The sequence below is a fragment of the Orcinus orca genome, chromosome 11, assembly GCF_937001465.1.
Source record: "Orcinus orca chromosome 11, mOrcOrc1.1, whole genome shotgun sequence".
NCBI classification, from domain to species: Eukaryota; Metazoa; Chordata; class Mammalia; order Artiodactyla; family Delphinidae; genus Orcinus; species Orcinus orca.
This window is the reverse complement of record NC_064569.1, coordinates 94,220,815-94,234,673: the sequence shown is the minus strand read 5'-3', so window position 1 is coordinate 94,234,673 and position 13,859 is coordinate 94,220,815. Positions and strand designations below refer to the sequence as shown.

At 40.4% G+C, this 13,859-nt stretch overlaps 1 protein-coding gene across 1 annotated transcript in view; it reads left to right on the top strand.

Moving 5' to 3' along the window:
* ENTHD1 (ENTH domain containing 1) overlaps positions 1-13,245 on the top strand; it is an 80,090-nt gene extending 66,845 nt beyond the window's left edge. The window contains exon 5 of the mRNA XM_049693924.1: positions 12,078-13,245. Within this exon, the coding sequence (XP_049549881.1) occupies positions 12,078-12,676 (599 nt within the window). The 3' untranslated portion in view covers positions 12,677-13,245. The remainder of the gene's footprint in view (positions 1-12,077) is intronic.
* Positions 13,246-13,859: the final 614 nt, after the last annotated feature.

The following is a 13,859-nucleotide window of genomic DNA, read 5'->3' as shown; positions in this document are numbered from 1 at the left end:
CATTGGTATTAAGAGACGAACTTGAGCTGGGGAAGTCCCCGTTTATTAAAGGGCTAATAGCAGTTCATCTTTGTGGATTACAAGTGCTTGATTGAAAGCACACGTTCTGAACAGTTTTGATGCAGAACAAATTAGAAAGAACTAGCATTAAAGAAGAGCTTCCTGTTAAACATTTAGTATTAAAAAACTATATGAAAAAATTGTTTAGTATGTATATCAGTATGTATACACACACAACCACACATACACACACACACACACACACACACACATATATATATATGGGAACACATGCATATGTGTGTGTGTGTTTTCCCTTTTTTAAAAGAGTTGTGTACTGATTCCAAAAACAGGTGGAGAATCTCTTCCTTTTCTGTCTTACAAAACATTAAGAGGGTTGCAGTATTCTTCAGACTGGATTATAAAGGATAAAGCCAGTTGAGATTCCAGGTCGTTGGCCATCAGATATTAAATCCTACATTTTTATAATTTCTTCTGTAAAGTTAATTAGTAAAAGAATAACTTGTTTGCTGGTGCATTTTTCAAAGACTAAGTAGTTTGTTCTTATATATGATAATGCTAATTAACTCATATAAATATAAAGTTTTTAATATAAATCTTATAAACTGCCTCAAATTCAGGTCACAAGTACAATATAAATACAAACAATGGAAGCCAAAATGTTGAGGTTAAAGAAATTTATCTTGGTGCTAGTAAGGCCAGTGAATAACAAAAGACTCTTCTTACTGCTCTTTCCAGAATGTTTTGAATTGAGTAGCCTAAAAATAAGACTAATTCTTAGTTTTGTCACCAGATCAACTTTTCTGCTGAGACTGCTGATGGAGAACCCAGTTAGTACTGGTTATGATGGCCGTGTTAGTTTATGTGCATGGCTGTCCCCTGGGAAGTTATTTTGATTCATTTCTTTCACAAATACCACAAAAAGAAAATTGAAAATAAATTTTGGTCACTGCTTGTGTATCAAGTACATTTAATTATAAAAATTAGCAAGAAGTTCCTCTAAAACCAGTTAACAAGGAAGACTTCTTCTCCTACTTAAAATGAAGTAGATAACATTAGTCTAATCCTCCGCCAAAAATGCTGGTTAAAGCTGGAAAACTATTAGAAGTCATCGTAAAACAACCAAGGTAGAAAACACATGATGGGTCAGGATCCTAGGAAAAAGGATTGTGATATTGTGATATAATAAGAAATATATATTTGGTCTTCATCACTGATTCCTGGCACAGAGCTCCTGAAACCCTTGTAATTTCCTGAGTGATAGGAGAGAGAGAAGCATCTTTTGTTATTCATAATAAGCCCTTTCAAGCCCACCCCTGACCTGTGGGGAGAGGAGAGGGGGTGGATGCTGAGTTAATCATCAGGGGACAGTGATTTGGTCAGTCATGCCTCCGTATTGGAACTTCTATAAAAACCCTAAACAACGGGGTTTAGAGTGCTTCCTGGTTGGGGAACACATAAAGGTTCTGGGAGGATGGCACACCTGGAGAAGACACGGCAGCTCTGTGCCCCTATCCCATACCTTGCCCTATGCATTTCTTCCATTCGGCTGTTTCCTTATAAACCAGTAATAGTAAGTAAAGCATGTTCCTGAGTTTTGCGAGCCATTCTAGCAAATTATCAAACCCAAGGAGGGGACCATGGGATCCTTCAACTTATAGTCAACAGATCAGGAATAGAGGAGGCCTGAATTTGCAATTGGCATCTGAAATGGGGGGCAGTCTTGAGGGTTTAAGCCCTTAATCTCTGGGGTCTGCACTAACTCTGGGTAGTTAGTGTCAGAATTGAATTAAATTGTAGGACACCCAATTGGGTGTCCACAGAGCACAGGAGAAATCCTTCGTGTGGAAAGCCCACACGTTTGGTGTCAGAAGTGATGTGAGAAGAGTAGGAAACTCACCACATTTAGTTGGTCCCACCTTCACCTCAGTTTTCCCTGCTTACATCATTTGCTTATTAGCAGAGCAGGATGATAGAAGCTGAGGGAAAATTAGAGGCCTGGGCTTTCCACGGTCTCACTGAGCTTGGGAGGTAGGGTTGGAATTTTGGACTTCCAAGGTGTCAGGGACTCAAGGGGCCAATATTCCAGAGGGGAGGGAATCACAGAGAAAAAGTCCATAAGTCTTTGTGTAATTTCTTACTGTTACATTTGCCTGCTGCTAAACTGCTCATGTTCTGGATAAGATGCCAAGAAACGAAATGGGAAGCAGCCAACCCGTTCAGCCAACCTAAATGGGAAGAGGCTGACGAGCTAATCAGAGATTCTCATAATCTTGTGGCACTGAGACAGAGGTTGGAGTTCAGGATATGCCAAATTGCAGGGGCTCTGGTAAATACTCTGTGCTTTCAGCTGGGCTCTCTAACAGGCTACACCCTAAGCATCAGAAGTACACTCTAGGAGTAAGGACAAGCCAGAAATAGAACAGCCCTCCCAAATGCTGAAACCGAACTTCAACTACAGCAAAGTGTCTGGAAGACAATGAAATCCTTTCTTGAGAGCTGCTACAATTTTTCATGCATAATGTTTGGCATTCAACAAAAAATTACCAGGCATACCAGGAAATGACCAAATGACCAGAAATACAGGAGAAAACAGACAACAGAAAGAGACTCACAAATAATGGAGATCCTGAAGTTATAAGATAGGTACTTTAAAATAATTATGATTAATATAATCAAGAAAACAGAGGAAAAGATGGGGATTTCATCAGAATAGAATACTACTCTCTATAAAAAAAGAATCAAGTGAATTCATGAATTCCAAAGCTGAAAAATATAGTAACTGAAATTAATACCTTGAGGGTACTTACTGTTCAGTGCACATGGCCTGAGATGTCAAAAGAGAGAGTTCAGCACTGGCAGAGAAGCTGAAAATTTATGAGGGAAACCCTGAAAGGGAGGGAGACTCAGATGGAGTCTCAGATTCCATTTATAAACTCTGCCCAAATCCTTGACTGACTGCTAAACTGTATGTGTAAGGGAAGACCCCAGTGACTCGTGGAAAAAAAAAAGAACACTGGAAATTATAAATATGTGGGTAAATATAAAATACTATATATTTTTTTAATTCTAATTTGAAAAGTAACATACAACTCTTTAAAGCAAAAAATTTTAATACTGTATTTTGGGTTTTAAAACTTATGTAAATGTAATTACATCACAGCATAGCACAAAGAATGGCTGAATTGCATAGTTGTTAATGGCACAGGTTCTGGAGTCAGACTGCCTGGGTTCATAATCTCAGCTCAACCACTAATTGTGTGACCTTAGGCAAGGCCCTTGACCTCTCTGCATGTCAGTATCTCCATCTATAGGACAGAAGTCATGATGGCACTGCCACATGGAACACAGAGGCTGTTATAGGAAAGGATTCGAGGTGAGAGAAAGGAGACAAGAGCCGGTGGGTGAGGTAGGGGGAGAGATCCCAAGATGGAGCATGATGTGGGGAAGGCAGACAAGAATCCAGACCAGAAGGAGAGTCACCTCATGCTGCGGGCCTGTAAGGAAAGAGGAGAAAGGCTGTACCAGATGTGAGGGAAGTGTTTTGTTGTTTTTAATAATTTAAATGCGTTGAGCCTTCGTGGGCCACACTCTATGTGTCATGGCCTCAGTATCTTATTGTCTGAGGTCACCTACCAAGCCTGAGGGTTTGGAGTGGTAAAAGGGCTGTGAAGAGACTGGAGATTTAGAACAGCCAATCTAGAGAATGGAGGAGGGAGCTGATAAGACACTGAGAAGACGGAGGAGGAGTAATTTGTAGTCCAGATTTGCAGCCGCCTGTGCTTTTCTCCTGTAGTGCTGAGCATCCCAGGGATAGGAACGAAGAGGGTAGATATTTAAATTGAAATAGGATTAGGACAGGGATTGGGGAACTGCAGCCTCTTGGTCCACAGCCTGTTTTTGTAAATAAAGTTTTATTGGAAAACAGCCACACTACTCAGCTCGCATATTGTCTTTGGCTGCTTTTGTGCTACATCAGCAGAGCTGAGTAGTTCAAACAGAGACTGTATGTACCACAAAGCCTATAAGATTTACTCTCTGGTCCTTTATATAAAAGCTTTGCTGACTCCTGAATTAGGAATTAGTAGCAGGTAAGGCAGAAGACGTGTTGGCAAGGGGGTAGCTAGAAAATGGCTGAAGTGATGGATCCTGGGATTCTAGACTGGACAAGAAAGGAGCCAGAACTAGGAGGCACTGATAGAGAGAAAATAGAAGGATCGTTGCATCTATTGTCTCAATGAGGCCAAAGTGTAGATGTATTAAAAGGAATGTAAAAGGAATCTAAAAGGCTGGAAGTAATTGAGAAGAAAAGTAATCTTGGAAAACAAGATTTCAGAGTAGGGCAGTTGTGAGTGATGATATATTCTAGGGAATACTCAGAGGAATGGCTGAAGGTCATTGTGGTTGAGGAATTCAAGAAATGATGAGGCTAGGATGGATGGCTAGTCTCAGATGATGGAGGATAAAGAAGATAGTACCTATTTCCTGGTTTTCTTTTAAGAAATATTTGTTTACATGAAGGCTCCAGGTCTGATGTTATAAACTCTTTGGAGATAATGAGCTGGGCAAATTAAAAAATACTTGCACACTCGTATTTTAGCAGTTCGCAAATATCAGGGAGGCTGTTGAGGCAGCCACCTAATACACTTTAGTGTCTTTACTGAATGAGAGGGATGGATTTGCTGCAGCGACCTCCTTTGACCCTTTGATGATAAATAACTGTTCCTAGAACAGCCCATTCCTTCTGCTCCTCTGTTTATTTGGAGCTCAGACTATTGTTTTAGGTCGTTAGTTTATCATGCACGCTAAAAAGGAAGCAGGAGCTAGTAAGTACTTAGAAGCCAGGTCTGGTGGCAGGCAGCTTTCATTATAGTCTCATAAGCCGCAGTTAGGGTAAGTGTGTTAGACGCATTGGATTTTACTTTCTAATTTGGGGGAGGAAAAGAAAAATCTATACATTCTCATGTTGGGATAGTTGTGAGCATTCTCACTGGCTTCGTCCTTTCTTTCTGTCTCATCGGTTCCGTTTTCTTACTCTGAATTTCAGCAGTAGTTGTTCTTTGTAGCTGTGTTTCAGTTCACCTTTGCTGGGGAAAGAAACCAAACATGACACACACACAAAAGACTCATTAACCATACCTTTTTCTTTTGGGCTATAAAAGCCTTCAGAGCTAGAACAATTAACAATTTCCCTAACAAATGGGGAAAATGATAGAAAACAGTTCTGCAGACCATCTCAGCTAACTCTGAGCTACTGGTCAGGCTGATTCAGAAGCACCGTGCAGAGCAGAGCATTGAAGGGAGAGGGGAGTCTTATCACCTCCCGGGGAAGTCACAGCGCACATGCTCCCTGTACCCCAGACACGGCCCGACAACGCTTCCAGCTGTGCAGCCCCTGCCTGCTTTTGTACAGACAAAAAGACACACTGATTTGATTTTTTTAATTTAGTGAACCAAACTTATACTTCATAGGTAAGTGAGTAAACTCACCTTTAATCCAGTAATCCAATTTTCCTAATACAAATGTAGCATAAGTGATTTATAATCACTTATAATGAGGCAGACTTATTAGCATTTCTCTGTGTTACTCCTAAATCTGGTTCTTTTGTGTAGCTTATTTATAGTAATGGCATTAAAAATAAAATTTCAAATATTACATTAAAAAAATTGAGATCTAATTCATGTACCATAAAATGCACCGTTTTAAAATGGACAATTTAGTGGTTTTCAGTATATTCTTAGAGTTGTACAGCCATCACTACTGATTCCAGAACGTTTCCATGACCCTCAAAAGTCCTGTACAGGGACTTCCCTGGCAGCGCAGTGGTTAAGAATCACCTGCCAAGGCAGGGCACGTGGGTTTGAGCCCTGGTCCGGGAATACCCCACATGCCACGGAGCAACTAAGCCCGTGCGCCACAACTCCTGAGCCTGCGCTCTAGAGCCCGCAAGACACAGCTACTGAACCCTCATGCCACAACTACTGAAGCCCACGTGCCTAGAGCCCATGCTCCGCAACAAGAGAGGCCACCGTGATGAGAAGCCTGCGCACCACAACAAAGAGTAGCCCCTGCTCGCTGCAACTAGAGAAAGCCTGCGAGCAGCAATGAAGACCCAACACAGCCAAAAACTCAATCAATCAATTAATTAATTCATTAATTAAAAAAAAAAAGTCCTTGTACACATGAGCGGTCACTCCCAGTCCCCCTCACCCCAGCCCCTGGCAACCACTATCTACTTTCTGTCTCTCTGGATTTGTCTATTCTGGACATTTCATATGATGGAGTCATGCAATATGTGGCCTTCTGTGACTGATTTCTTTCACTGTTTTCAAGGTTTATCCATGTTGTAACAAATCAGTACTTCATTCCTTTTTATGGCTGAATAATATTCCAATGTATAGATAAACACATTTTATTTATCCCTTCATCAATTGATGGACATTTGAGTTGTTTCCACTTTTTGGCTGTTACGAAGATTTTTGTAAATGTCTCATTTTTTTAACCATAGAACAAAATCAGAATAGTTTAATTCACGTGTGTAGGTAACTTGACAGCCATTATATATCAGTGAGGAAGACTGAAAGAGATGAATTGGAGAATGAAAAAAAAAAATCCCTCTGTTGTACAGTGAACTGTTTAGTTGACCAAAGACCTGCTGCTAGCAGAAAAATTTCCATTTACTGCTAAAGAGAGTTTTTAAATATTTCCAGAAGTGTATTTGTCATTTTCCTTTTGCAGCCCAGTACTTCCAAATGCTTTTTAAGTTTAAAATTGTAATATGATAATTAACAGACCCAATGTTATTCGTGAGTATAAAAAGTTAGAGATAACACATCAGCATTTGGAATAATTTTGTCAGTGCTATATTCAAGTGAGTGCAGCATTCATTAGCATGCATGTATCACACAGTGAGATTTTTATAACCAGCCATTTACAGCAGCTTATTTGCAATATTCTCTGCATTTCAGCTCTGGGGGGTGGACTGTATGAAGAGGATGCTTGTGAACAAATAACCTCCTTAGTGAGCCAGAGAAGGGTCACTAAACAGGCAGGGAGATGCACCCTGAAGTGCAGTGTGCAGTGTCTGGTACAGCTGCAGCTTGTTTGGAAACAAAAGTAAATTGGCCTGCAGCAATTAGAGATGAAGTGGCTTTTTATGAGCAAAAGGATCCTGTAGCCTATGAATCAAAGCTGCAGAACTGTAAACGGTGAGAAGCTATTTACTCAGCAGTTGTAGCTACGAAGCAGAAGAAAGGTGGGCATACAGTAAAAAGCAGTGATTCTCAAACCTGAGCATGCAACAGAAACGCAGGTTTGTTAAAACTCCTGAGCCCAACCTATCCTCGCAAGTGTCTGATTCAGTTGGTCCGGGGTGGGGCCCAAGAAGTTCATCTCTAACAAATAACCAGGTGATGTTGCTGCTGCTCCTGGTTCAGGAATCACACTCTGAGAAACACTACACATAAAGTGGAATACCAGATACTCATCACGTCATACACGTGTGACTATCATAACTGTGTTGTCTTTACATATATAACATTATATTAATATTTGACTCAAATATTATTTTCTTCCTGGCCTTCTTAAATGTTCCTTATGAAATCATTCTTCCTGACCAGAGTGAATTATTTCTAGAATAGTTTCTTAGTACTCTTAACATATGTGTTTTGGGTCCTAGAATCTTAGAATCTCACCAAGGATATATAGTTCTGTCACATGATGTGTTGATCTTGCCTGAAACATTCCTGCCAAATGGTCATTCAGGCTGTGCATGAGCTCCATGAGTACCAAGAAACTCACCACTTCCCAAAGCAGCTCATTTCATGTGTGGAAAACCATGACTATTAAAAAGTTGTCTTTTTTAAATTGGGCTGAAATCTCTTTTCCTATTACTTTCACCTGTTAACCCCAGTTCCAACTTGTGCACAATATGAGAAAAGGGAGATAAATATTACTAAGATGTTGTGACTATTTTCCAATAACCAAATATAGCCTCTTACCCTTTGTCCTCCTATCCCTTTTTGAATAAAGATGTGCATATCCATCAACCATTCCTTATGTATCTTTATATAAGGAATGGTTGTCATATTCCCTCATCATCCTGGTTGCCTGCCTTCTCAATTTTATATCCAGAATTTAACATAATTCTCTAATACTGTAAAAATAATTATAATATAGTAGAATGGTGTGGACTTAGAGCTTAGTGGGTTAGATTATATGGTTTAACATCAGAGACTAGAATTTGAGTCTCATCTCTGCCCCTTTTTAGTCCTGTGATCTTGGGAAAGTTTATTTGCCTCTTTGAGATACCTTTGCCTCATGTTTTAAATGGGGTTATAGGGACTTCGCTGGTGGTGCAGTGGTTAAGCATCCGCCTGCAATGCAGGGGACACAGGTTCAAGCCCTGGTCCGGGAAGATCCCACGTGCCACAGAGCAGCTGAGCCCGTGTGCCACAATTGCCGAGCCTGCACTCTGGAGTCTGAGAGCCACTACTACTGAGCCCACGTGCCACAACTCCTGAAGCCTGCACGCCTGGAGCCCATGCTCTGCCACAAGAGAAGCCACCGCAATGAGAAGCCCGTGCACTGCAGCGAGGAGTGGCCCCCGCTCACCGCAACTAGAGAAAGCCCGTGTGCAGCGTGCAGCAACGAAGACCCAACACGCCAAAAATAAATTTATTTAAAAATAAAATAAAATAAATGGGGCTTCCCTGGTGGCGCAGTAGTTGAGAGTCCACCTGCCGATGCAGGGGACGTGAGTTCGTGTCCCCGTGTGGGAGGATGCCACATGCCACGGAGCGGCTGGGCCCGTGAGCCATGGCCACTGAACCTGCACGTCTGGAGCCTGTGCTCCGCAGCGGGAGAGGCCACAGCAGTGAGAGGCCCGCGTACTGCAAAAAATAAAAATAATAAATAAATAAATAAAAATAAAATAAATGGGGTTATAAAGCCTACTCCACATGTTGTTATTGGAGTGTGGTGCTGAATAAAGAGAATTAGAAAATAGTTATTTGAAAAGCAATTTAAATCCTTAGACTTTTCCTCCGTGCCAAACAGATGAACAGTTGCCCTGAATATTCACCCACTCTCACAACCTCTGGCAGAAGTCTGGAGATTTGTTTTCTGGAGAAGGTGGGTGGAGGGTCTCTGAAATGAGAGATGCTAGGTAGAGTTGAGTGTGCAGGTCCTATAACAAACACTACAGGATTAAGTGACCATATGCAAACCAAATGCTGAATGCTGAGAACCCCGTCTCCTTTCCCTGCTAGACTCCCAGCACACTGAGAGCCAGATCTTTACCTTCTAGGCAGGAGAGAGAAACTGTTCTCACAAGAACCTATAACCCTCAGGGGACAGAACCAAAGATACTGACATTAGTCGTTCCCCAACAGATGACCCACTGAAATGACTATACACTGAAGCTCAGTGTTGACCAGTCTCACACTTACACTCAGAGCTTCCAATCAACTTTGTAATTTTTCACTCTTAATCATAAGCAGACAGCAAGGTGTTCCAGACATCTGAAAGAAACTTCTAACGTGGAACATTGAAACAAGGGATAAGAGAATATGTGGCACCCATGAAACAAAAACAGGGTGGTACAAAAAGAATTTCTGAGAACCCCCAAATAATAGCTCTTGGAAATTAAAAATATAACAGCAGAAATTAACAACTCAGTGGTAGGATTGAAAGCTAAAGTTGACAAAACTCTCTGAGGAAGTAGAGCACAAAGACAAATGTAGGGAAGATGGGAGACAAGATTAGAGGACTAGTCCAGGAGACCTAACACCTGGACTAGTTAGAGGTTCAGAAAAAGAACACAGAGAAAACAGAGAGGAGAAAATAAATTATTAAAGCAGTAAAGAAAAGTTTCTAAAGCTGAAGGAAATGAGTTCCTGATTAAAAGTCAGTTGACTTTCAGTTGACCTCAATGAAGTCACCCTTGGGGCACACAGAGAAGCCTCCAAACATGGTGGACAAAGAGGAAATTCCATGAAACTTCAGAGAGAAAACCGTTACATATAGTTATGTACAATGAATGGAGTGACTCCCACTCCAGAGCAGCAACACTGGAAGCAAGAAGACAGTGGAATTCTGCCTTCACAATTCTGAAAGAAAGGATTTCTGGCCCAGAATTTTATGCCTAACCAAATATCATTAAGCCTAAAAGTAGAACACAGACATTTTCAGACACACGAGTTCTCAAAATTTTACTTCTCGCGCATCCTTTTTCAGTGAACTAATGGAGAACGTGCTACTCCAGCACGAGAGTAGACCAAGAAAAAGAGAAAGACCTGGGATATAGAAAACAGGAGGATGGCGAAGGGACATGTCAGATGACAGCTGTGAGTGGAGCTCAGAGTGTCGCTGTGTGACTCAGAACACAGATATGCTGAGGCTTTCGTCATTGGCATGCCCATTACCACATACCCTCTTTTTAATCCAAGGATAGAATGTCTGGATAGGCCTGACCTAGAGTCCTAAGTGTGCTTGTCCTGTCTTGACCGTGTGTGCGTGAAGTTCCTACTTTCCTTTTTGTGTCCTGCTGCTGCATCAGCTGAGAATACTCATTTCAGCCCCCAAAAGTTTTGTGATGGGAATTCTTTCCTGAGAACTGGAGATAGGCCTCAGAGAGCTTTGAAGCAGAAAACAGAAGCTGCCTGCCCTGGCCACGTGTTCTACAGGAGGTCCAGTTTGGTTTAGAGGGGCATGAATATGTAAAATAAAATTACTATAGAAAGATAAGTGCTAAATGGTAAGCATTAATTCCCCTTTTCTATGACTTATAGTGAATACGTTTGTTTTGTTTTGTTTTTTAAGTAACAAGCACAGAGTTAGTTACAAAGACTTCAGCACTGGAATTTGCCAATTTTTACCACCTAAGACATAAGTGAATGTAAATAGACATTCCAAGGAGACAAGAAAAAGTTCTGTGCCCAAGAAAGTTTGGAAAACACTTGAATAAATTACAGGTGGCCCTGGAGCAACATGGGTTTGAACTGCATGGGTCTACTTACACATGATTTTTTTCAATAAGCATGTAGTACAGTACCACAGGATCTGAGGTTGATTGAACCTGCTGATTCAGAACCTCGGGTATGGAGGGCCAACTGTAAAGTTATACAGGGATTTTCAAATGTGCAGAGGGCCAGCGCCCCTAACCCCCATGTTGTTCAAGGGCCAGCTGTACTGTCGATTTCTCAGAACCTTAAATATGCTAACGGACATTGTTAATCCCCCAACGGGAGGCACAGTATGCAATTGGCTAGTCTTGACCTTGAAGCCCTGTTCTCACAAAACATCTTTTTACATCTTAAGGAGCACAGTGTTCCCCAGAACAGTTTGGGAAATAGCGATTTGGAGTGAAGTGTGAAAGAAGAGATTTAATATGATTTTGCCTGAAGCGAAGTTTAAAACGTTATCAGATTTTTAATTTTATGGAAAACAGGCTTAGAATGCTTTTGATTTTACTTACAGTTTCTCGGTGGAAAAAAAAAAATTATATACATGTGCTGAAGTGTCCTGGATCTCAGATGGGTTGGACTCAGTCTTGACTATATTTGACCATTAAGAGAAAAAGATTAGTTTTATAACTGTGGGGTACTTGTAGTTGGTTGTTCATTTTGCCATAATATTTTCTGTCAAAAAAAAAAAAAATGAAGGAATCTAAGTTACAGGTTTCTCACACTTTCTACTTTAAATGTCAACTTAAAATGCTGGCAGTGAGTAGAATACCGTGTAATACTTTACTTTTCTGCTGTCTCTGATAAGTGTAGTGTAAAAATATATTGGGCAACGTTTGAGAGTCAAGATGAATATTGATATTCCTATTTTAGTTTCATTTCCGTGGAATTATTGACACATAAACACAGCTTCAGATTTTCTCTATTTCTTGCTTTGGGTTTATTTGGGCTTATTATGACTATTTAACATATAAAATTCTAAGTAATTTATTTAAGTTGAGACCAGATAGGATTTTACATTGTAAAATTATTTTAGCTATTACTGTCATTTGTATGTTGCCTAATCTTTGTCTGTCATTTATACATTTTAGTTTCAACTGCCTCTAAGGGGGCATCCTCCTTTTCTACTTTATCCGTGTCATCTCCTGATTCAGCCTCTCCAAAGAAGTCTGTTCATCTCTCACCCCCAATTTTGGCCGGACCTTCCTTCTGGAGTTTGTCCCATCAACAATCTTCGCCTGCCTCTGTTAAAGATAAGACAGCCAGGGTTCATCACCCTTTTGCTCCTAGGGGCCCACTGTCCTCTGATGAAGAGGAAAATGACCACCTCAACCTACTGGAAATTCTTCCAGACAACTCTGATTCTGCCAAAAAGAAGACAAGTCCTATTTCTAGCAGTAATTGGGTAGCATTTTCCACCCAAAATGTAGACCATTTCACCTCTATGTCCTGTTCTAGTTTTCAGGCAACCAAAGACCTGCCTAGGGAGCCTGAAACAAATGATTCCACTAACGTTCTTCTAAGGGAGGTGAAAAATGCAATAGTTAAATTACATGAAGATCTGAGCATGGTGATACAAGAACTTAATGTCATCAGTAACCATCTGGTAAGCATGAGTGGGAATAGTCCCCAAATAAACAAGTCTCTGCAGTCTCCCCAGTATTCTGAGGGGTGCTCACATCGAGTCTAACAATCTCAATAGCCATTTTTTTGTAGAACTCATGTGGTGTCACTTCCCAAGGACTAAGAAATTAACCTTTTATAGCTTCTCATTACTATGGCAAAAATAGGTTGTTGGTTTGATTCTTCCTTGTCAGGTTTATTAAACAAGTATATTTCAAACCAATAAATTCATTTGGGTGGTTTATTTTTTACAGAGAGAAAGAATCACCTTTGATAATATTTTCAGATTTAGATATTAGTTCATTTGAAACTGAAGAGAATTTCATTCTTCCACGATCTGTACTTTACCTCAAAATACATTGAGCACTAGTGAAAGTTGTGGTCAGACTTCAAACTGCAAATGACTGTTCTAGAGCTTTTGGATAAATTGGTAGTAAGAAGCCCTTCATTTTCCATCTGTATGGAGATTCATTGTTAACAAACCTTTGCCTTGATTTAGAAGAACTGAGTCTGGAGTGTACATTTCACATGTTCTAATGTCAAGTTTCAGGTTCTGCAAACCAAGGGCCAGAAATCTTTCCCTTCTTGCAAATGCCACCGTTGGTTGAGAGTTAAGTTGAGACAAGTAGGACATGGAACAGGTGGTTTGTTGTTGTTGTTGTTAATGTATATTGCAAAGTGAATTTAAATGTGTACTCTTTTTCTTGTATTTTGGAAAATAAATTTGGTGTTTTTCATCTTACATGTATCTTTTAAATTCTTTAAGACTGCCTTTCAAGTAGAAATGTCTCAATTATTTATAGGGAAAATGCTCTGGTTTTGGGATTACAGACCGTTGTTTCTCAATCCTGCTGCAGATTAGAGTTACCAGAGGACTTCCCTGGCAGTCCAGTGGTTAAGACTGCGTGCTTCCACTGCAGGGCGAGTGGCCAGGGAACTAAGATTCCTCATGCCAAGCAGTGCAGCCAAAAGGAAAATAGAAAAAAAAAAAGTGGTAGAGTCACCAGAGAAGCTTTCGTTTCATTTCATATTTATTTGAAAGAATAGTGTAAAGGGCTCCATGTACCTGTCACTCAGTTTCAACAATTACTAACCAAAGGGCAAAATAATATCTGATAATTTTGAAGAAGTATGAAACATTTAAAAAGTATTCTAATGCCCTGGGTGCCACTCCCAAATCAAAACTGATTTTCATCATGCAAACTCGGTTAGGAACTAGAGGGGACTGTTAGTGCAGGGACATGGGATGA